The 23,448-nt window shown below is 49.1% G+C and overlaps 1 protein-coding gene across 1 annotated transcript; it reads right to left on the bottom strand.

Annotated features, from left to right (window-relative positions):
* Positions 1 to 6,269: 6,269 nt before the first annotated feature.
* On the bottom strand, positions 6,270 to 21,324 carry LRRN1 (leucine rich repeat neuronal 1). The gene is made up of 2 exons (XM_072126761.1): positions 21,095 to 21,324; positions 6,270 to 11,415 (listed from the first exon to the last, which is right to left on the bottom strand). The coding sequence occupies exon 2, from the start codon at positions 11,326 to 11,328 to the stop codon at positions 9,178 to 9,180; it is 2,151 nt and encodes a 716-aa protein (XP_071982862.1). The 5' UTR covers positions 11,329 to 11,415; positions 21,095 to 21,324; the 3' UTR covers positions 6,270 to 9,177.
* Positions 21,325 to 23,448: the final 2,124 nt, after the last annotated feature.

Here is a 23,448-nt window from a genome sequence, read left to right as displayed (position 1 = left end):
GTATCACACATGGTAGGATTAGATACACAGCTCAGCAGACAGTATCACACATGGTAGGATTAGATACACATCTCAGCAGGCAGTATCACACATGGTAGGATTAGATACACAGCTCAGCAGGCAGTATCACACAGGATAAGATTAGATACACAGCTCAGCAGACAGTATCACACAGGATAGGATTAGATACACAGATCAGCAGACAGTATCACACAGGATAGGATTAGATACACAGATCAGCAGTCAGTATCACACAGGATAGGATTAGATACACAGCTCAGCAGACAGTATCACACAGGATAGGATTAGATACACAGCTCAGCAGGCAGTATCACACATGGTAGGATTAGATACACAGCTCAGCAGACAGTATCACACATGGTAGGATTAGATACACAGCTCAGCAGACAGTATCACACAGGATAGGATTAGATACACAGCTCAGCAGTCAGTATCACACAGGATAGGATTAGATACACAGCTCAGCAGGCAGTATCACACAGGATAGGATTAGATACACAGCTTAGCAGGCAGTATCACACATGGTAGGATTAGATACACAGCTCAGCAGACAGTATCACACATGGTAGGATTAGATACACAGCTCAGCAGACAGTATCACACAGGATAGGATTAGATACACAGCTCAGCAGACAGTATCACACAGGATAGGATTAGATACACAGCTCAGCAGTCAGTATCACACAGGATAGGATTAGATACACAGCTCAGGAGACAGTATCACACAGGATAGGATTAGATACACAGCTCAGCAGGCAGTATCACACATGGAAGGATTAGATACACAGCTCAGCAGACAGTATCACACATGGTAGGATTAGATACACAGCTCAGCAGACAGTATCACACAGGATAGGATTAGATACACAGCTCAGCAGCCAGTATCACACAGGATAGAATTAGATACACAGATCAGCAGTCAGTATCACACAGGATAGAATTAGATACACAGCTCAGGAGACAGTATCACACAGGATAGGATTAGATACACAGCTCAGGAGACAGTATCACACAGGATAGGATTAGATACACAGCTCAGCAGGCAGTATCACACATGGTAGGATTAGATACACAGCTCAGCAGACAGTATCACACATGGTAGGATTAGATACACAGCTCAGCAGACAGTATCACACAGGATAGGATTAGATACACAGCTCAGCAGCCAGTATCACACAGGATAGGATTAGATACACAGATCAGCAGTCAGTATCACACAGGATAGAATTAGATACACAGCTCAGGAGACAGTATCACACAGGATAGGATTAGATACACAGCTCAGCAGACAGTATCACACAGGATAGGATTAGATACACAGCTCAGCAGACAGTATCACACAGGATAGGATTAGATACACAGCTCAGCAGGCAGTATCACACAGGATAGGATTAGATACACAGCTCAGCAGACAGTATCACACAGGATAGGATTAGATACACAGCTCAGCAGACAGTATCACACAGGATAGGATTAGATACACAGCTCAGCAGACAGTATCACACAGGATAGGATTAGATACACAGCTCAACAGACAGTATCACACAGGATAGGATTAGATACACAGCTCAGCAGGCAGTATCACACAGGATAGGATTAGATACACAGCTCAGCAGACAGTATCACACAGGACAGGATTAGATACACAGCTCAGCAGTATCACACAGGATAGGATTAGATACACAGCTCAGCAGGCAGTATCACACAGGATAGGATTAGATACACATCTCAGCAGGCAGTATCACACAGGATAGGATTAAATACACAGCTCAGCAGTCAGTATCACACAGGATAGGATTAGATACACATCTCAGCAGACAGTATCACACAGGATAGGATTAGATACACAGCTCAGCAGTCAGTATCACACAGGATAGGATTAGATACACAGCTCAGCAGTCAGTATCACACAGGATAGGATTAGATACACAGCTCAGCAGGCAGTATCACACAGGAGAGGATTAGATACACAGCTCAGCAGTCAGTATAACACATGATGGGATTAGATACACAGCTCAGCAGTCAGTATCACACAGGATAGGATTAGATACACAGCTCAGCAGTCAGTATCACACAGGATAGGATTAGATACACAGCTCAGCAGTCAGTATCACACAGGATAGGATTAGATACACAGCTCAGCAGTCAGTATCACACAGGATAGGATTAGATACACAGCTCAGCAGTCAGTATCACACAGGATAGGATTAGATACACAGCTCAGCAGGCAGTATCACACAGGATAGGATTAGATACATCTCCTTTTCTGGTTGCTCCTTTGAGTGTTGGTTGTTAATGAAACTTTCTAGAATAGAAATGTGTGAATAAGTGAATCAGATACATCGGCTCCTGATCCAGCAGCGACACCCGGGGCCCCGGAATCACTGGGGGCCACAGACTCAGCGCAATTCTCACCTCCGCAGATTCCTCATCTCTCCGGATAATCCCAGTGCAGATACAGAGAGAAGAACATTACAAAGGAAAGAGCGACCAGAATTCCATCCAAGGCGTCCAGCAGCAGCGCCCCTGCCCAATGGTAGATCCATTCTATTAAAGGGAACCTGCCAGCAGCTGTGACCATCCAGAATGCATAGTCTTTGTGTATGTTGTTAGTAGCAGCAGGACTGTGAAATATGGATTCATATTCCAGGATTGAATATGCACAGCACTTGGGAATGTCCTCACACTGCTGTGCTCTCTGCATTAGGTCACTCCATACTACTCTGAGTAAGACCTGCACAGCATCCTCTTTGTTGGATACTACAGCAAAGAGAAGGGGAAATTAAGCTCAATGCACAGCAGTGTACAGCAGTGTGAGAAAACGCCCGCTCCTAGAATACAAATTTCACAGTCCTGCTCCTACTAACAACATACACATAGGTATAATTACACATCTCTCCAGGAACAATACATAACTCTGGGTGCAGAGAGCACAGAGCACAGCAGTGTGAGGTCTGATTACACATCTCTCCAGGGACAATACATAACACTGGCTGCAGAGAGCACAGAGCACAGCAGTGTGAGGTCTGATTACTCATCTCTCCAGGGACAATACATAACACTGGCTGCAGAGAGCACAGAGCACAGCAGTGTGAGGTCTGATTACACATCTCTCCAGGGACAATACATAACACTGGCTGCAGAGAGCACAGAGCACAGCAGTGTGAGGTCTGATTACTCATCTCTCCAGGGACAATACATAACACTGGCTGCAGAGAGCACAGAGCACAGCAGTGTGAGGTCTGATTACTCATCTCTCCAGGGACAATACATAGCACTGGCTGCAGAGAGCACAGAGCACAGCAGTGTGAGGTCTGATTACACATCTCTCCAGGGACAATACATAACACTGGCTGCAGAGAGCACAGAGCACAGCAGTGTGAGGTCTGATTACACATCTCTCCAGGGACAATACATAACACTGGCTGCAGAGAGCACAGAGCACAGCAGTGTGAGGTCTGATTACACATCTCTCCAGGGACAATACATAGCACTGGCTGCAGAGAGCACAGAGCACAGCAGTGTGAGGTCTGATTACACATCTCTCCAGGGACAATACATAGCACTGGCTGCAGAGAGCACAGAGCACAGCAGTGTGAGATCTGATTACACATCTCTCCAGGGACAATACATAACACTGGCTGCAGAGAGCACAGAGCACAGCAGTGTGAGGTCTGATTACACATCTCTCCAGGGACAATACATAGCACTGGCTGCAGAGAGCACAGAGCACAGCAGTGTGAGATCTGATTACACATCTCTCCAGGGACAATACATAACACTGGCTGCAGAGAGCACAGAGCACAGCAGTGTGAGATCTGATTACACATCTCTCCAGGGACAATACAGAACACTGGCTGCACAGAGCACAGCAGTGTGAGGTCTGATTACTCATCTCTCCAGGGACAATACATAGCACTGGCTGCAGAGAGCACAGAGCACAGCAGTGTGAGGTCTGATTACACATCTCTCCAGGGACAATACATAACGCTGGCTGCAGAGAGCACAGAGCACAGCAGTGTGAGGTCTGATCACACATCTCTCCAGGGCCAATACATAACACTGGCTGCACAGAGCACAGAGCACAGCAGTGTGAGGTCTGATTACACATCTCTCCAGGGACAGTACATAACACTGGCTGCAGAGAGCACAGAGCACAGCAGTGTGAGGTCTGATTACACATCTCTCCAGGGACAATACATAACACTGGCTGCAGAGAGCACAGAGCACAGCAGTGTGAGGTCTGATTACACATCTCTCCAGGGACAATACATAACGCAGGCTGCAGAGAGCACAGAGCACAGCAGTGTGAGGTCTGATTACACATCTCTCCAGGGACAATACATAACACTGGCTGCAGAGAGCACAGAGCACAGCAGTGTGAGGTCTGATTACACATCTCCCCAGGGATAATACATAACACTGGCTGCAGAGAGCACAGAGCACAGCAGTGTGAGGTCTGATCTCACATCTCTCCAGGGACAATACATAACACTGGCTGCAGAGAGCACAGAGCACAGCAGTGTGAGGTCTGATCTCACATCTCTCCAGGGACAATACATAACACTGGCTGCAGAGAGCACAGAGCACAGCAGTGTGAGATCTGATTACACATCTCTCCAGGGACAATACATAACACTGGCTGCAGAGAGCACAGAGCACAGCAGTGTGAGGTCTGATTACACATCTCTCCAGGGACAATACAGAGCAGTGGCTGCAGAGAGCGCAGAGCACAGCAGTGTGAGGTCTGATTACTCATCTCTCCAGGGACAATACATAACGCTGGCTGCAGAGAGCACAGAGCACAGCAGTGTGAGGTCTGATTACACATCTCTCCAGGGACAATACAGAACACTGGCTGCACAGAGCACAGCAGTGTGAGGTCTGATTACTCATCTCTCCAGGGACAATACATAGCACTGGCTGCAGAGAGCACAGAGCACAGCAGTGTGAGGTCTGATTACACATCTCTCCAGGGACAATACATAACACTGGCTGCACAGAGCACAGCAGTGTGAGGTCTGATTACACATCTCTCCAGGGACAATACAGAACACTGGCTGCACAGAGCACAGAGCACAGCAGTGTGAGGTCTGATTACAAATCTCTCCGGGGACAATACATAACACTGGCTGCAGGGAGCACAGAGCACAGCAGTGTAAGGTCTGATTACTCATCTCTCCAGGGACAATACATAACACTGGCTGCAGAGAGCACAGAGCACAGCAGTGTGAGGTCTGATCACACATCTCTCCAGGGCCAATACATAACACTGGCTGCACAGAGCACAGAGCACAGCAGTGTGAGGTCTGATTACACATCTCTCCAGGGACAGTACATAACACTGGCTGCAGAGAGCACAGAGCACAGCAGTGTGAGGTCTGATTACACATCTCCCCAGGGATAATACATAACACTGGCTGCAGAGAGCACAGAGCACAGCAGTGTGAGGTCTGATCTCACATCTCTCCAGGGACAGTACATAACACTGGCTGCAGAGAGCACAGAGCACAGCAGTGTGAGGTCTGATTACACATCTCTCCAGGGACAGTACATAACACTGGCTGCAGAGAGCACAGAGCACAGCAGTGTGAGGTCTGATTACACATCTCCCCAGGGATAATACATAACACTGGCTGCAGAGAGCACAGAGCACAGCAGTGTGAGGTCTGATTACACATCTCTCCAGGGACAATACATAACACTGGCTGCAGAGAGCACAGAGCACAGCAGTGTGAGGTCTGATTACACATCTCTCCAGGGACAATACATAACACTGGCTGCAGAGAGCACAGAGCACAGCAGTGTGAGGTCTGATTACACATCTCTCCAGGGACAATACATAACACTGGCTGCAGAGAGCACAGAGCACAGCAGTGTGAGGTCTGATTACACATCTCTCCAGGGACAATACATAACACTGGCTGCAGAGAGCACAGAGCACAGCAGTGTGAGGGATGATTACACATCTCTCCAGGGATAATACATAACACTGGCTGCAGAGAGCACAGAGCACAGCAGTGTGAGGTCTGATTACACATCTCTCCAGGGACAATACATAACACTGGCTGCAGTCTGTGACCATTATGTGACATGTTGTATGTAGTGTGAGGGTCTCTGCTCCTGTTAGCGCCTCCCTGTGGTTGTACTTGTAGCTGCACATGGTGGAATGTCACCATTAGTGAGCAGGAGATGCTGAGACTTGTAGTGCCGCTCGCTCGGCTGTCAGGAGATTGAGTAATGTCCGCTCAGTGTGAAAAACAGTTTATTTTATATAGAAAACCTCATATTGTACAGAATAGAGAATCTACAATAATGTCGTTCGGGGGAGGGGTGAGCCGCGCTACTCTCTACGTGTGACTATGGCGTTGTGCTTTAAGGGGGCGGTGACATGCGCTAACAGTCATGTGACAGGCGGGCGCCGCCGCTTATTGTCTTCCTGAGGTCTCGATGCACCTTGTGATGTAGCGAAGAAATGACACGTATCCCGGGATCCCTTTAAGAGCCCTTAAAGGGGCGTCCGTGGTCTACGCCTGCAGCCGCTCCTCCGACCGGAAGAGTTGTCATAGGGACATATCCAATCACTCAGGAGTACTTATGGCTTTCCTTTAACACTGATGACATCACGCCTGTGTGACATCATCGACGACTTGTGCGCGTTCCAAGATGGCCGCCTGTGTTAGCGGAGAGGGAGGGGGGGACGTATTGCTAGGACAGCTCTACCAGGAAGCTCATATCTTCTACTACCAAAATTCCAGAGTATAAGTTGATACAACGATACAGTCAGTTCACTTGTCTCAGGGGGGCGGAGACTATATTTCGCACACGCCGTGGGCGGGGTCTCCTGCTCGCGCCGATTCAACAAGTGTTCAGGTGGCGCCCCGGACGCTGTATAAATCAGCCCTTTACCAAAATTGTTATAAATGGGGAGAATAAGGGAGCGAAAGAAAACAAAATTCCCCTAATAAAACTGCGATACGCGATACGAGAATCTGCGACACAATCCAGGCCGACACTGAAACGCATCAGCGCTGCGCCCGGCCAGGAACCGCAAGCTCAAGTAATATTGGCGACTTTCATGGGTCAACGTGTCCAGAGGTGTCGGGGTTAATGTATTGTCACATGATCTGATCTCCCACAATGCAGCGGGGGCTGGGGGAGGGGGCAATATGGGGGACAGAAGCCTCATTCACAGATCTGTTGCCTTCCCTGTATATGATTCCCTGGAGTCTAAAAGGCAGCTCTGGGTCGTCTCCAAGGGCAGCAAACACAGAGGTTAACCCTGAGGTATAGATGCCAAGCATCCTAAAAGGGATAGGTGGAGCGCCCCTTTAAAGTGCGGATGACCTCGTATAGAGAAGGAGGAGCTAAGGATTGATATAGATTTGTGACTGCCGCCCACTGGACTCCTCATGGTTAAAATGAATGAATTCTGACCATGTTCCTATAGCACTTAAAGGGATATTCTCCATCTGGGCATTGACATTTAATTCATCTGCCATACACACACATTTTACATAAATGTAGCCGTGTTGTCTCTTAAAAACTAGATTGTTGTCCTTAGATACGACCAAGGAGGGATTTCACAGAGAGAGATATAGATACTGTATGTGATATTTCTGGGAGTTACTGCCCCTCCCACAGCCGTCCAGTGGTAATGAACGCTGAATGCAGGTGGTCGGGCAGGACTGAAGAGCGATTGTGTGGCCACTGCTGAAAGTGCGGGTGGCCGTATCCAATAACAGCCATCTCGTTTCTAAGGGACATCATGGCTACATTTATGGGAAATTATCTTCACACTGTTGTTTTTTAACAACATCCAATTGAAACAATGTATATATATGGCAGATTAAACTAAATGTCAATGCCCAGATGAGAATACCCCTTTAATATCAATCTGCTCAGCTCCCCCAGTTCTATAACATGCCGCCTGCAGGTAGTACACTATGTACATTCTGCTCAGCTCCTCCTGCTCTATAACATGCTGCCTGCAGGTAGTACACTATGTACATTCTGCTCAGCTCCTCCTGCTCTATAACATGCTGCCTGCAGATAGGACACTATGTACAATCTGCTCAGCTCCTCCTGCTCTATAACATGCTGCCTGCAGATAGGACACTATGTACAATCTGCTCAGCTCCTCCTGCTCTATAACATGCTGCCTGCAGATAGGACACTTTGTACAATGTGCTCAGCTCCTCCTGCTCTATAACATGCTGCCTGCAGATAGGACACAATGTACAATCTGCTCAGCTCCTCCTGCTCTATAACATGCTGCCTGGAGATAGGACACTATGTACAATCTGCTCAGCTCCCCCAGCTCTATAACATACTGCCTGCAGATAGGACACTATGTACAATCTGCTCCGCTCCTCCTGCTCTGTAACATGCCGCCTGCAGGTAGTACACTATGTACATTCTGCTCAGCTCCTCCTGCTCTATAACATGCTGCCTGCAGATAGGACACTATGTACAATCTGCTCAGCTCCTCCTGCTCTATAACATGCTGCCTGCAGATAGGACACTATGTACAATCTGCTCAGCTCCTCCTGCTCTATAACATGCTGCCTGCAGATAGGACACAATGTACAATCTGCTCAGCTCCTTCTGCTCTATGACATGCTGCCTGCAGATAGGACACAATGTACAATGTGCTCAGCTCCTCCTGCTCTATAACATGCTGCCTGCAGATAGGACACTGTGTACAATCTGCTCAGCTCCTCCTGCTCTATAACATGCTGCCTGCAGATAGGACACAATGTACATTGCTCTATAACAGGAGATTGCAGTTTTGCCTTTCCATGGTGACAGATGACCTTGCAGTGGTTTGACCTTCCCGGAGACTCCTCCTATGTGATGTCTGTGCAAGGACCTGCCATGGAGCGGTATCTGGTCCTGCCTTCACCTGCTGCTGTGCTACACTGTATGTAGATGCCCCTCCCCCGCTGCACCCGCTGGGCCTGTGCCCGGTGATGAGGCTGCACTTTCCTGCGGGGGATTAGATTGATGGTCAATAATTGAGAAGCGTCTCCATCACTCGGCAGCGGTTTCCTGGCCGGGCAGCGCACAAAGGGAGACATAGAAGTGGGGGGAGGTGGGGGGAGCCTGGGGGGCCGGGGGTCGTCTCCACCAGTCCTTGTGCTCTGCTCAGAGGAGTCACCACATGTAATAGCTGCGGGAGGTGTCCACCTGGGAGGCTTTGCTCTCCCCCGTCCCCTCCTTGTCCTTGTCCCCGTCCCCCTCCCACAGGCTGATGAGGGGGGGGTACAGCTCGTTCAGGGGGATGGACGACGTCTTCTGCATGTACTTCTTCAGGGAGTGACGATAGTTTTTCCTCTGGAATCTTTTTGCCGCGTAAACGGAAACAGAAGCGAAACTGATGAGGGCGAAGAGGGAGCCCATGACGGCGGCCAGGGCAGCGCTGGTCTCCTGGTCAGTGACCGCCAGCGCGTAGGACGTTCCTTTGGTGGTGACGTTGATGCAGGCGCGCTGGGCCTGCTGGTGCAGACCGGACACTGTCAGGCACACCTCGTACTCGGTGGCGGGCTGCAGGTGGGTCAGGTTGTACTCGTGGACGTCAGCAGGGACCCGGGCCGTGTAGGTGATGTGCGGGTTGTCAATCTTCATGGTGGCTGAAGACCACTTAAGGTTAGAGGCCAGGACGCTGGAGCTGACCTTCCAGGAGACCAGGACTGAACTGGCCTCCGTCTGCTGCACGTAAAGCCGCAGAGCCTGAGACCCATCCAGGAGGGTCCCGTTAATACGCAACGTGGCCACCCTGGTGTCTGCCCCTTCCGAATTCTGAGCCACACACGTGTAGCGGCCCGAGTCCTCCACCTGCACGTTACTGATCTGCAGGGTCCCCTCTCCGCTCAGCTGGTACTTATCAGACAAAGTCTCGGTGGTGACCTTATGCCCCATGGGGGTGACCCAATAGATGTCCGGCTCAGGTTCTGCCATGGCTCTGCAGTCCAAGGCCACGGTCATACCCAAGTCCAGGCTGAGGTGGCTGGGGAAGGTGTCTGGAGAGATCATGGGAAGACATTGCTCTCCGGTGGAGTCCTGAGCCAGCGCCTCCTTCACCAACTGCCCTCGAAATTCTGGGGGCAACGCACAGAACATGGAGAGTGGCTCCATAAAACGGATGGTGGTTTGGTTAGAACCCATCCATCGCAGCACACAGTCGCAACGTAGCGGATTGCTATGGATACTAATCTCCCGCAGATTGGGAAGGGACTCCACGGTGCCCTTGTAGACCGAGTTGAGGGCGTTGTTGTTGAGCATCAGGCTCTCCAGGGTGGGCACGTTACGGAAGGCGGAGCGGTGGATGTAGGACAATTTGGGGTTGTTGGTGGCCTCCAGCTTGGTTAGCTCTGGGAGATTGTCCAGAGCGTTGCGGTCCAGAGACACCAGCTCCGCCATGTTGTTGATCCCCAGCTCCTTCAGGCGCAGCATGTTCTTGAAGTCTCCTTCTTGAATCTTACGGATGGGGTTTTTATTAAGATCCAAAAATTTTAGGTTTGGGAGTTTCTGAAGAGCCACTTGGGGAACTTTGCTCAACTTATTGTCATAGAACGATAAACTCTCCAGATTATCCAAGCCCCGGAAAGCGTTCCCAGGAATGTCACTAAGGTACATGCCTGCCAGGACCAGGCTCCGCAGGTTACTCAGTGGCTGGAAGTTTAGATCCAGGATTCCGATGACCGGGTTCTCCCCAATCATTAATATCTCCAGGTTGGGGGTGGACACAAACCAACGACTGTCAATAATCCGCAGTTTATTAGAGTTCAGGTGCAGACGGAGGAGACTTCGCAGTCCAGCAAAGGCACTAGGTGAGATGGTGCTCAGTTGGTTGTGGTTGATGTAGAGTTCCTCAAGGTTGGTCAAGTCTTGAAGGCAATAGTCGGTCATCTCGTAGACTTGGTTCTCCTCCAGGTGCAGGGTGGTGAGCTGGCTGAGGTTGGCCAGGCCCACGTCTTGGATGGAGGTGATGTTGTTCTGGGACAGGTCGAGCTCGGTCAGGTTGAGCAGAAGCTGCAGCTCTCCGCTCGTCCGCTCAATGTTGTTGCTCTGCAGGAGAAGCACCTGGGTGTCTGCGGAGAGGTTGACCGGGATCTTGGTCAGACGCAAGTCGTTGCAGTCCACTGTTTTAGCCTCGCGGTACGTGGACTGCGGAGTGAACCAGGGCCGGTTCCCGCACACACAGAGCTGAGGACAATCATTGGCTTGAGATCCCGTTAATGAAGCAATCAGTAATCCCATCAACAGCTTGTAGGACGTCAGGACCAGAAGCTTCTGACCAGCCATGGCCACCACACGACCAAATAACCTGGCTTCAGGAACAAGGGCAAGTGCTGGGTAGAATCCTGATCTTCTGCCGTCCTTGGATACAACCTGAAACAGAGGAGAGATTCCATTAAGATGGTGAAATCCACATAAATTACACACATGCTGGTGTTTTCTTAAAGGGGATCTCCATTTGCATTTTACTTTTGTGAGAAAGATCCCTAAGTGATCACCTGATGTCCTACTTAGGAGATCCCTTGCAATAATCTGTAATCTGCAACAAAACCTTGCCACAAGTGTTCAATTCTCCCACAGCGCCCCCGCAGGAGAGGTGAAGTATTACATTACAAATCAATGGCTTGTCCATGTACTATATGAATCCGCTTGTCCTCTAGAATGAGAAGTTTTGTAGCCTTCACGACATCTGTAACTTTCTGATCATTTGCTCGATAGGTGACAAGCTGTGCTACTTCCCACAGCTGAGGGTCTGTAAGGCTGCGTTCACACCTAGCGCTAACCCATGCATTTTAAACGCAATACAACAGCTGAACAGAGAAGATTTACCTAATTACACTGCTGTTAACATTTGTGTTTAAAAAGCACAACCGTTAATCCAATGTTGATGGATGTGTTAACACACAAGTTAACACCAGGTTAACAGTTGTGTTTTGTAAACAGCAACGTAATTAGGCAAATCTCCTCTCATCAGCTGTTGTATTGTGTTTCCTAATGTGCAACGTAATGTAATAACCTATGAGGACAGGATGTACATCTCAGAGAATCCCGTAGACTGATACATTGTTACAAGTTCTCAGCAAGCGGAGATCCTGAAAATGACAAAATGTATCAGATAGTAAGAGAACAGGAAACCCATGATGTTTCTGCAGGTGTGAACACTACACTAAGGGGGATTATCTTCTCCTTAGATCCTACAATAAGTTTGTGCCCCCTCCCCCTAGTATTCTCTATTGAGCAGACAATGAGCTCAGGGGGGAACAATGGAGGAGAATGAGAAGAAGACAACAGAGACTATGACAATGGCGCTGAGGCTATTCATACACAAATCCCCTGACAGCTGGGGCGGGCGGGGGGCTCGGGGTCACGGGATGACAGCTGATCTATATTAACTCTCCTGTTCCCCCCTGGGGGTCCGGAGCTTGTGCTTCCAGGACCCTGGAGATGTAATAACTTCTGACAATGAGGAGACATGGAGTGAGGGATCTGACCTACACAATGTGGAAATACTGAAGATTTCTGCTCTAGTCACTGCTCAAGCTGCTGATGTTGAAGCCTATAGACTGGTCCAGCTGGTGTAAAACTACACTCTCGAGCAGGGGGTAATGCTGGGGGTTGTAGTACAGCTGAAGAGCCACATGTTAGAAACCACAGGTGCAGAGATAACTCCAACATCTCCATCTACATGTGGATACTTAATATGTGTTGGATGATGTTCTCCATTCACATCCAAAGCTGCAACACAATCGGGAAGGTCTCAGGGTTCAGTTTTTCAGACCAGAAGAGGAGTGAAAAAGGAGCAGCAGCTTCTCTCCATTATGATCCACGTCTGTTCAAAAACTGCATCTGAAAAACTGCACATGTGAACACAACCTGAGGCTTCCCTGATTCTGTTGCAGCAGTTATTCTGGGAGTAGTAGTACTGAAGCAGTTATTCTGGGAGTAGTAGTACTGAAGCAGTTATTCTGGGAGTAGTAGTACTGCAGCAGTTATTCTGGGAGTAGTAGTTCTGCTGCAGTTATTCTGGGAGTAGTAGTTCTGCAGCAGTTATTCTGGGAGTAGTAGTACTGCAGCAGTTATTCTGGGAGTAGTAGTTCTGCTGCAGTTATTCTGGGAGTAGTAGTTCTGCAGCAGTTATTCTGGGAGTAGTAGTACTGCAGCAGTTATTCTGGGAGTAGTAGTACTGCAGCAGTTATTCTGGGAGTAGTAGTACTGAAGCAGTTATTCTGGGAGTAGTAGTTCTGCTGCAGTTATTCTGGGAGTAGTAGTTCTACAGCAGTTATTCTGGGAGTAGTAGTACTGCAGCAGTTATTCTGGGAGTAGTAGTTCTGCTGCAGTTATTCTGGGAGTAGTAGTTCTGCAGCAGTTATTCTGGGAGTAGTAGTACTGCAGCAGTTATTCTGGGAGTAGTAGTACTGCAGCAGTTATTCTGGGAGTAGTAGTTCTGCTGCAGTTATTCTGGGAGTAGTAGTACTGCAGCAGTTATTCTGGGAGTAGTAGTTCTGCTGCAGTTATTCTGGGAGTAGTAGTTCTACAGCAGTTATTCTGGGAGTAGTAGTACTGAAGCAGTTATTCTGGGAGTAGTAGTACTGAAGCAGTTATTCTGGGAGTAGTAGTACTGCAGCAGTTATTCTGGGAGTAGTAGTTCTGCTGCAGTTATTCTGGGAGTAGTAGTTCTGCAGCAGTTATTCTGGGAGTAGTAGTACTGCAGCAGTTATTCTGGGAGTAGTAGTTCTGCTGCAGTTATTCTGGGAGTAGTAGTTCTGCAGCAGTTATTCTGGGAGTAGTAGTACTGCAGCAGTTATTCTGGGAGTAGTAGTACTGCAGCAGTTATTCTGGGAGTAGTAGTACTGAAGCAGTTATTCTGGGAGTAGTAGTTCTGCTGCAGTTATTCTGGGAGTAGTAGTTCTACAGCAGTTATTCTGGGAGTAGTAGTACTGCAGCAGTTATTCTGGGAGTAGTAGTTCTGCTGCAGTTATTCTGGGAGTAGTAGTTCTGCAGCAGTTATTCTGGGAGTAGTAGTACTGCAGCAGTTATTCTGGGAGTAGTAGTACTGCAGCAGTTATTCTGGGAGTAGTAGTTCTGCTGCAGTTATTCTGGGAGTAGTAGTACTGCAGCAGTTATTCTGGGAGTAGTAGTTCTGCTGCAGTTATTCTGGGAGTAGTAGTTCTACAGCAGTTATTCTGGGAGTAGTAGTTCTGCAGCAGTTATTCTGGGAGTAGTAGTACTGCAGCAGTTATTCTGGGAGTAGTAGTTCTACAGCAGTTATTCTGGGAGTAGTAGTTCTGCAGCAGTTATTCTGGGAGTAGTAGTTCTGCTGCAGTTATTCTGGGAGTAGTAGTACTGCAGCAGTTATTCTGGGAGTAGTAGTTCTGCAGCAGTTATTCTGGGAGTAGTAGTTCTGCTGCAGTTATTCTGGGAGTAGTAGTTCTGCAGCAGTTATTCTGGGAGTAGTAGTACTGCAGCAGTTATTCTGGGAGTAGTAGTACTGAAGCAGTTATTCTGGGAGTAGTAGTTCTGCTGCAGTTATTCTGGGAGTAGTAGTACTGAAGCAGTTATTCTGGGAGTAGTAGTACTGCTGCAGTTATTCTGGGAGTAGTAGTACTGAAGCAGTTATTCTGGGAGTAGTAGTTCTGCTGCAGTTATTCTGGGAGTAGTAGTACTGCAGCAGTTATTCTGGGAGTAGTAGTTCTACAGCAGTTATTCTGGGAGTAGTAGTACTGCAGCAGTTATTCTGGGAGTAGTTGTACTGAAGCAGTTATTCTGGGAGTTGTAGTTCTGCTGCAGTTATTCTGGGAGTAGTAGTACTGCAGCAGTTATTCTGGGAGTAGTAGTTCTACAGCAGTTATTCTGGGAGTAGTAGTACTGCTGCAGTTATTCTGGGAGTAGTAGTTCTGCAGCAGTTATTCTGGGAGTAGTAGTACTGCAGCAGTTATTCTGGGAGTAGTAGTACTGCAGCAGTTATTCTGGGAGTAGTAGTTCTACAGCAGTTATTCTGGGAGTAGTAGTACTGCAGCAGTTATTCTGGGAGTAGTAGTACTGCAGCAGTTATTCTGGGAGTAGTAGTACTGAAGCAGTTATTCTGGGAGTAGTAGTACTGCAGCAGTTATTCTGGGAGTAGTAGTTCTGCAGCAGTTATTCTGGGAGTAGTAGTTCTGCTGCAGTTATTCTGGGAGTAGTAGTTCTGCTGCAGTTATTCTGGGAGTAGTAGTTCTGCAGCAGTTATTCTGGGAGTAGTAGTACTGCAGCAGTTATTCTGGGAGTAGTAGTTCTACAGCAGTTATTCTGGGAGTAGTAGTACTGAAGCAGTTATTCTGGGAGTAGTAGTTCTGCTGCAGTTATTCTGGGAGTAGTAGTACTGCAGCAGTTATTCTGGGAGTAGTAGTTCTACAGCAGTTATTCTGGGAGTAGTAGTTCTACAGCAGTTATTCTGGGAGTAGTAGTTCTACAGCAGTTATTCTGGGAGTAGTAGTACTGAAGCAGTTATTCTGGGAGTAGTAGTTCTGCTGCAGTTATTCTGGGAGTAGTAGTACTGAAGCAGTTATTCTGGGAGTAGTAGTACTGCAGCAGTTATTCTGGGAGTAGTAGTACTGAAGCAGTTATTCTGGGAGTAGTAGTTCTGCTGCAGTTATTCTGGGAGTAGTAGTACTGAAGCAGTTATTCTGGGAGTAGTAGTACTGCAGCAGTTATTCTGGGAGTAGTAGTACTGCAGCAGTTATTCTGGGAGTAGTAGTTCTACAGCAGTTATTCTGGGAGTAGTAGTACTGCAGCAGTTATTCTGGGAGTAGTAGTTCTCATTCATGTTCTATTCTCTATTCACAGCCAAAGCTGCATGGATATTTAGCTTTTTTGCCTCTTGTGACAGAACTACAACTCCCAGCATGCTCCAGTCATGCCAAAAAGCTGAAGCATTGCTAGAGCTGAAGATCCCTGTGCAGATGAGGGTCAGACAGCGGGGGAGGGGGAGGAGGTAACGTATGGATTTTACAGGAACATATAACCCGGAGATCAGATCATCCAGAATTTGCTTTGTCATGTGGTTCTATTATTCCTGGTGTCCCTGAAGGATCTCTGGAGGGTTTTATAGTCCCTTCTAGGACCCTGCGATAATCCAGAATATGTGATAATCTGAGAATATGTGATAATCCGGAATATGTGATAATATGAGAATATGCGATAATCCGGAATATGTGATAATACGGTAATATGCGATAATCCGGAATATGTGATAATCCGGGAATATGTGATAATCTGAGAATATGTGATAATACGGTAATATGCGATAATCCGGAATATGTGATAATCCGGGAATATGTGATAATCTGAGAATATGCGTGCGATAATCCGGAATATGTGATAATCCGGGAATATGTGATAATCCGGTAATATGTGATAATCCAGAATATGTGATAATCTGGAATATGTGATAATCCGGAACATGTGATAATCTGGAATATGTGATAATCCGGAATATTTGATAATCCGGCAGACATTCCAGGATTCCAGGACGTTCCCCGGGTACTTGGTGCCAGCTCTGTCCGGCCGGCACAATCCCCGGCTCTGTCTCTGCTGCAGGATGAATAGATTCTGCTTCGCTCTGCAGATCTGAGCCGCCTGACAAAGGGGAATGGAGACTGCACAGAGCGTCCAGTGCCGGGCACCTCTCCCCGTGCCCCCTGCTCACCCCGCAGCCCCCCAGTACCCGGGCCCCACACACACCCCGGGCCCCTGGGCTCAGGTGGCATCGCTGTTACTTTGTTGCTGAGGTCTTTGTGCAGTAAATTCCTCCACGTGAAGAGGGAGACATCTGGCAGCAGCGACTCATTACCATGCAAATCACGGGGCTGGCAGGGGGCACGCAGGGTGCCAATCCACACCTCAGCTGGGAACACTAAATGACTTACTGCCCCCCACTGAGGAGGAGGAGGGGGCAACAGCCCAGCACAGGGGAGAGGTGGGAGGAAAGAAGAACTGCACCAAGGAGAGGAGAGAACCCACTACGCAAGGCTGATAACAGAGAGTAATAGATTGTATCCCCCCCTGTACAGTCTCCTCTCCCCGGGGTGTAATGGCTGATAACAGAGAGTAATAGATTGTATCCCCCCTGTACAGTCTCCTCTCCCCGGGGTGTAATGGCTGATAACAGAGAGTAATAGATTGTATCCCCCCTGTACAGTCTCCTCTCCCCGGGATGTAATGGCTGATAACAGAGAGTAATAGATTGTATCCCCCCCTGTACAGTCTCCTCTCCCCGGGGTGTACTGGCTGATAACAGAGAGTAATAGATTGTATCCCCCCCCCTGTACAGTCTCCTCTCCCCGGGGTGTAATGGCTGATAACAGAGAGTAATAGATTGTATCCCCCTGTACAGTCTCCTCTCCCCGGGATGTAATGGCTGATAACAGAGAGTAATAGATTGTATCCCCCCTGTACAGTCTCCTCTCCCCGGGATGTAATGGCTGATAACAGAGAGTAATAGATTGTATCCCCCTGTACAGTCTCCTCTCCCTGGGATGTAGTGGCTGATAACAGAGAGTAATATCTATCTGACTTTTCTGACACATTCAGCTCTGCTACATGTGACGGCAGATTAAACCTAATACTGAGAGATTATATAATTCGGTAGGAAACTGATCCATCGCTCTGCTGCTCCAGGTTATTACCCCACGTGGAGGGATGATAAGGGGTCAGCGGCGCCCCCATCAGTAGTGACAGGGATATTACACTCCGGGATTGGGTAATGTAATATACATAATATCCTACCACTGCAGTATCTACTACACATAATCTCCATACTCTATATAATCCCACACTCTACATTATACACAATCCCAATCTGCTACATATAGTCCCAATATTCTGTACATAATCTACACTATATCACATCACAAAGTCCTGCAGGTAATCCCAGGATACTAAAGACAATCGATACAATGTATATAGTATGTAATCCCCAATATACTACACCTAATCCACTATACTGGATGTAATCCCTATATATGATACATAATCACAATCCTCATATACTGTCCATAATCCCAGCTATTGCCATATCAGTCACCACCGCGTAATCCCGTCCTCCGGGGACTAACACTCGTTTCCAGCCATGAGATCACAGAGAACTGGGTCACATGGGATTATCATCCCTGATTGTTTACTTCTATGTGAGCAATTATGTAACGTGTGACGCATGACCACAAACCGCTGCCGAGCACCCACCACCGGGCCGGACACGTGGGATCCCCTCTCCTGGGATCTACTACATACTGATACGTGTAGGGAATGGACCAGGGGACCCACCAGAGACCCCCGTCCTCACACTAGATCACTAGGGCGGGATCACAAGATGACAAACCAATGGATGGTCCTACCAGAAGCAGATCCCACAAAATCACGTGATCCACTCCCGGGCTCAATCAGATCTTACCAGATCACTAGGATATTACACAGGACTGGATGTAGGATCATAATACAACATCTACTGCAAGGATCCATTGGATCACAATCGATCATGTAATCTACTCCTGGGCTCCATCAAATCACAAATCAGTAGGCTAAGAAATCACATTACATTATGGAATCTACTGCAGATTACACTAGATCACCGGGATATTACACAGGGAGGATGATGAACCAGGTCACTAGATCCCGCAGCCAATGTACAGGATCCCACTAGATCCCGCAGCCAATGTACAGGATCCCACTATATCCCTCCGCCAATGTACAGGATCCCACTAGATCCCGCAGCCAATGTACAGGATCCCACTAGATCCCTCAGCCAATGTACAGGATCCCACTAGATCCTTCCGCCAATGTACAGGATCCCACTAGATCCCGCAGCCAATGTACAGGATCCCACTAAATCCCTCAGCCAATGTACAGGATCCCACTAGATCCCTCCGCCAATGTACAGGATCCCACTAGATCCCGCAGCCAATGTACAGGATCCCACTAGATCCTTCAGCCAATGTACAGGATCCCACTAGATCCCTCCGCCAATGTACAGGATCCCACTAGATCCCTCGGCCAATGTGGCGTCAGATTAGCAGATCACTAGGATGTGACTTTATTTTATCTGATGACAATTATTATTGCTCTGTTATGGTGGAGGAGGGGATCCCATGGAATTGTCTGGGATCCACCAGGAGCAGCGTCTGATCCCGGTCACTGACGGCAGCTGCCGGAGATCCCAGGACTGGGAAGGCACCTGCTCCTCTGCTCCCCTCCATGTGTCCCTGTAACATCACATCCTGTAGTACAACTCCCATCATCCCAGCCATGTATACAAGTCAGAACTAGTTATACATATGCACGTTATCACCAGTATTCCCCGGTATCACCAGTACACGCTGGTACCATCAGAAACCCCCGGTATCACCAGAACCCCCCCGGTATCACCAGAACCCCCCGGTATCACCAGTACCCAGCGGTATCACCAGAACCCCCCGGTATCACCAGAACCCCCCGGTATCACCAGTACCCACCGGTATCACCAGAACCCCCCGGTATCACCAGAACCCCCCGGTATCACCAGAACCCCCCCGGTATCACCAGTACCCCCCCGGTATCACCAGTACCCCCCGGTATCACCAGAACCCCCCGGTATCACCAGAACCCCCCGGTATCACCAGTACCCCCCAATATCACCAGTACCCCCCGGTATCACCAGTACCCCCCCGGTATCACCAGTACCCCCCGGTATCACCAGAACCCCCCGGTATCACCAGAACCCCCCCGGTATCACCAGTACCCCCCGGTATCACCAGAACCCCCCGGTATCACCAGAACCCCCCCGGTATCACCAGTACACAGCAGAGGGATGGACACAACCAAGTGTAAAAGTGACTGTGATCCTGCTGGTAACAAACACAATATAAACAAAGAAACAAAGTATCAACACAAAATATACATGAAAGTCATACAAACACAGACTACACACAACTGCAATGTAACAACACAATATTCACACTATACACAAAATACACTACACTACATACAGAATACACTACACTATACACAATACACTGCACTATATACACTATATACACACTACACTATATACACAATACACTACACTATATACAGAATACACTACACTATATACACACACAATACATTACACTATACACACACTACACCCTGTACACAGGGTACAATACACATTACACACACTACACAGGGTACAATACACAGTACACAGGGTACAATACACATTACACAGGGTACAATACACAGTACACAAGGTACAATATACACTACACAGGGTACAATACACAGTACACAGGCTACAATACACATTACACACCCTACACAGGGTACAATACACAGAACACAGGGTACAATACACATTACACAGGGTACAATACACATTACACACCCTACACAGGGTACAATACACAGAACACAGGGTACAATACACATTACACAGGGTACAATACACATTACACACACTACACAGGGTACAATACACAGTACACAAGGTACAATATACACTACACAGGGTACAATACACATTACACACACTACACAGGGTACAATACACAGTACACAAGGTACAATATACACTACACAGGGTACAATACACAGTACACAGGGTACAATACACATTACACAGGGTACAATACACACTACACAGGGTACAATACACACTACACAGGGTACTATACACAGTACACAGAGTACAATACACAGTACACAGGGTACTATACACAGTACACAGGGTACAATACACAGTACACAGGGTACAATACACAGTACATAGGGTACAATACACAGTACACACTACACAGGGTACAATACACAGTACACAGGGTACTATACACAGTACACAGAGTACAATACACAGTACACAGGGTACAATACACAGTACACAGGGTACTATACACAGTACACAGGGTACAATACACAGTACACAGGGTACTATACACAGTACACAGGGTACAATACACAGTACACACTACACAGGGTACAATACACAGTACACAGGGTACAATACACAGTACACAGGGTACAATACACAGTACACAGAGCCGCTCCTCCGCCCTGCACTTACCTCCTGTGTCTATGTTGTGTTCTTCATGTCCCCTCTGCCACTGCTCCCCCCATGTCACCCTCTGCCTCCTCTCCAGGACTGAGCCTCCTGCCTCCTGCCCCTGGGGTAAGTCCAGCACTGGTCAGCTGTGATTGGCTGCTGCCGGGAGCTCCATCTGCACCAGGAACAATGGAGAGGGAGGAGGGGAGAGGACACAGGCTGGGAAAGTGGAAGGTGCAGGGAGGAGGAGGAGGGAGCAGGTGGAGAGCAACTTCTACAGATAACAATGTGCAGGATGATGGATTATGTGCTATTATGTATCATCTGCAGAGGACAACAACCACCATCATCCACACCTCCTACACATTGTCATCATCCTGCATGAAATACACAAAGAGAAACAATAAAGTAACAACAACTTCCATATATTTATCTCTGTCCTGTCCCCCAAGTGTCAGCGTGTCCCTGTCCTGTCCCCCCAAGTGTCAGCGTGTCCCTGTCCTGTCCCCCAAGTGTCAGCATGTCCCCGTCCTGTCCCCCCAAGTGTCAGCATGTCCCTGTCCTGTCCCCCAAGTGTCAGCGTGTCTCTGTCCTGTCCCCCAAGTGTCAGCGTGTCCCCGTCCTGTCCCCCAAGTGTCAGCGTGTCCCTGTCCTGTCCCCCAAGTGTCAGCGTGTCCCTGTCCTGTCCCCCCAAGTGTCAGCATGTCCCTGTCCTGTCCCCCCAAGTGTCAGCGTGTCCCTGTCCTGTCCCCCCAAGTGTCAGCGTGTCCCTGTCCTGTCCCCACAAGTGTCAGCGTGTCCCTGTCCTGTCCCCCAAGTGTCAGCGTGTCCCTGTCCTGTCCCCCCAAGTGTCAGCGTGTCCCCGTCCTGTCCCCCCAAGTGTCAGCGTGTCACTGTCCTGTCCCCCAAGTGTCAGCGTGTCCCTGTCCTGTCCCCCCAAGTGTCAGCGTGTCCCTATCCTGTCCCCCCAAGTGTCAGCGTGTCCCCATCCTGTCCCCCCAAGTGTCAGCGTGTCCCCGTCCTGTCCCCCCAAGTGTCAGCATGTCCCTGTCCTGTCCCCCCAAGTGTCAGCGTGTCCCTGTCCTGTCCCCCCAAGTGTCAGCGTGTCCCTGTCCTGTCCCCCCAAGTGTCAGCGTGTCCCTGTCCTGTCCCCCCAAGTGTCAGCGTGTCCCTGTCCTGTCCCCCAAGTGTCAGCGTGTCCCTGTCCTGTCCCCACAAGTGTCAGCGTGTCCCTGTCCTGTCCCCCAAGTGTCAGCGTGTCCCTGTCCTGTCCCCACAAGTGTCAGCGTGTCCCTGTCCTGTCCCCCAAGTGTCAGCGTGTCCCTGTCCTGTCCCCCCAAGTGTCAGCGTGTCCCCGTCCTGTCCCCCCAAGTGTCAGCGTGTCACTGTCCTGTCCCCCAAGTGTCAGCGTGTCCCTGTCCTGTCCCCCCAAGTGTCAGCGTGTCCCTGTCTTGTCCCCCCAAGTGTCAGCGTGTCCCCATCCTGTCCCCCCAAGTGTCAGCGTGTCCCCGTCCTGTCCCCCCAAGTGTCAGCGTGTCCCTGTCCTGTCCCCCAAGTGTCAGCGTGTCCCTGTCCCCCAAGTGTCAGCGTGTCCCTGTCCTGTCCCCACAAGTGTCAGCGTGTCCCTGTCCTGTCCCCACAAGTGTCAGCGTGTCCCTGTCCTGTCCCTACAAGTGTCAGCGTGTCCCTGTCCTGTCCCCCCAAGTGTCAGCGTGTCCCTGTCCTGTCCCTACAAGTGTCAGCGTGTCCCTGTCCTGTCCCCACAAGTGTCAGCGTGTCCCTGTCCTGTCCCCCCAAGTGTCAGCGTCTCCCTGTCCTGTCCCCCCAAGTGTCAGCGTGTCCCTGTCCTGTCCCCCCAAGTGTCAGCGTGTCCCTGTCCTGTGCCCCCAAGTGTCAGCGTGTCCCTGTCCTGTCCCTACAAGTGTCAGCGTGTCCCTGTCCTGTCCCCCCAAGTGTCTGCGTGTCCCTGTCCTGTCCCCCCAAGTGTCAGCGTGTCCCTGTCCTGTCCCCCCAAGTGTCAGCGTGTCCCTGTCCTGTCCCCCAAGTGTCAGCGTGTCCCTGTCCTGTCCCCCAAGTGTCAGCGTGTTCCTGTATCCCAAGTTTTCCCATTAGTATTTATGACCATGAGCAATTATAAGGGGATGTGGGAACGTGGTCTAAGGCTCGGTGGCCCCACTTTCCCCCTGTTACCTGTTGGGAAGCAGGTGGGGTCTATTCACTAGTAATGGAGACATTCTCAATATCTCAGTCTCCTTCTTGTATTGGGGGGAGGGTCCCTCTTCTTCCTCCATGAAAATTCCCAGGGTCTGTGCTGCAATGTATATCAGCATATTAACACATAGGGTCGCAGGTCAGAGGTCAGAGGCCATACACAT

Source organism: Engystomops pustulosus, chromosome 10 (genome assembly GCF_040894005.1).
Source record: "Engystomops pustulosus chromosome 10, aEngPut4.maternal, whole genome shotgun sequence".
Lineage (NCBI taxonomy): Eukaryota > Metazoa > Chordata > Amphibia > Anura > Leptodactylidae > Engystomops > Engystomops pustulosus.
Note: the sequence above shows the minus strand (reverse complement) of the source record. Positions and strands in the feature narration are given on the sequence as shown.

Coding starts and splice junctions, on each gene's coding strand:
- LRRN1 (XM_072126761.1), bottom strand. CDS start 11,328: ATGGCTGGTCAGAAGCTTCTGGTCCTGACGTCCTACAAGCTGTTGATG.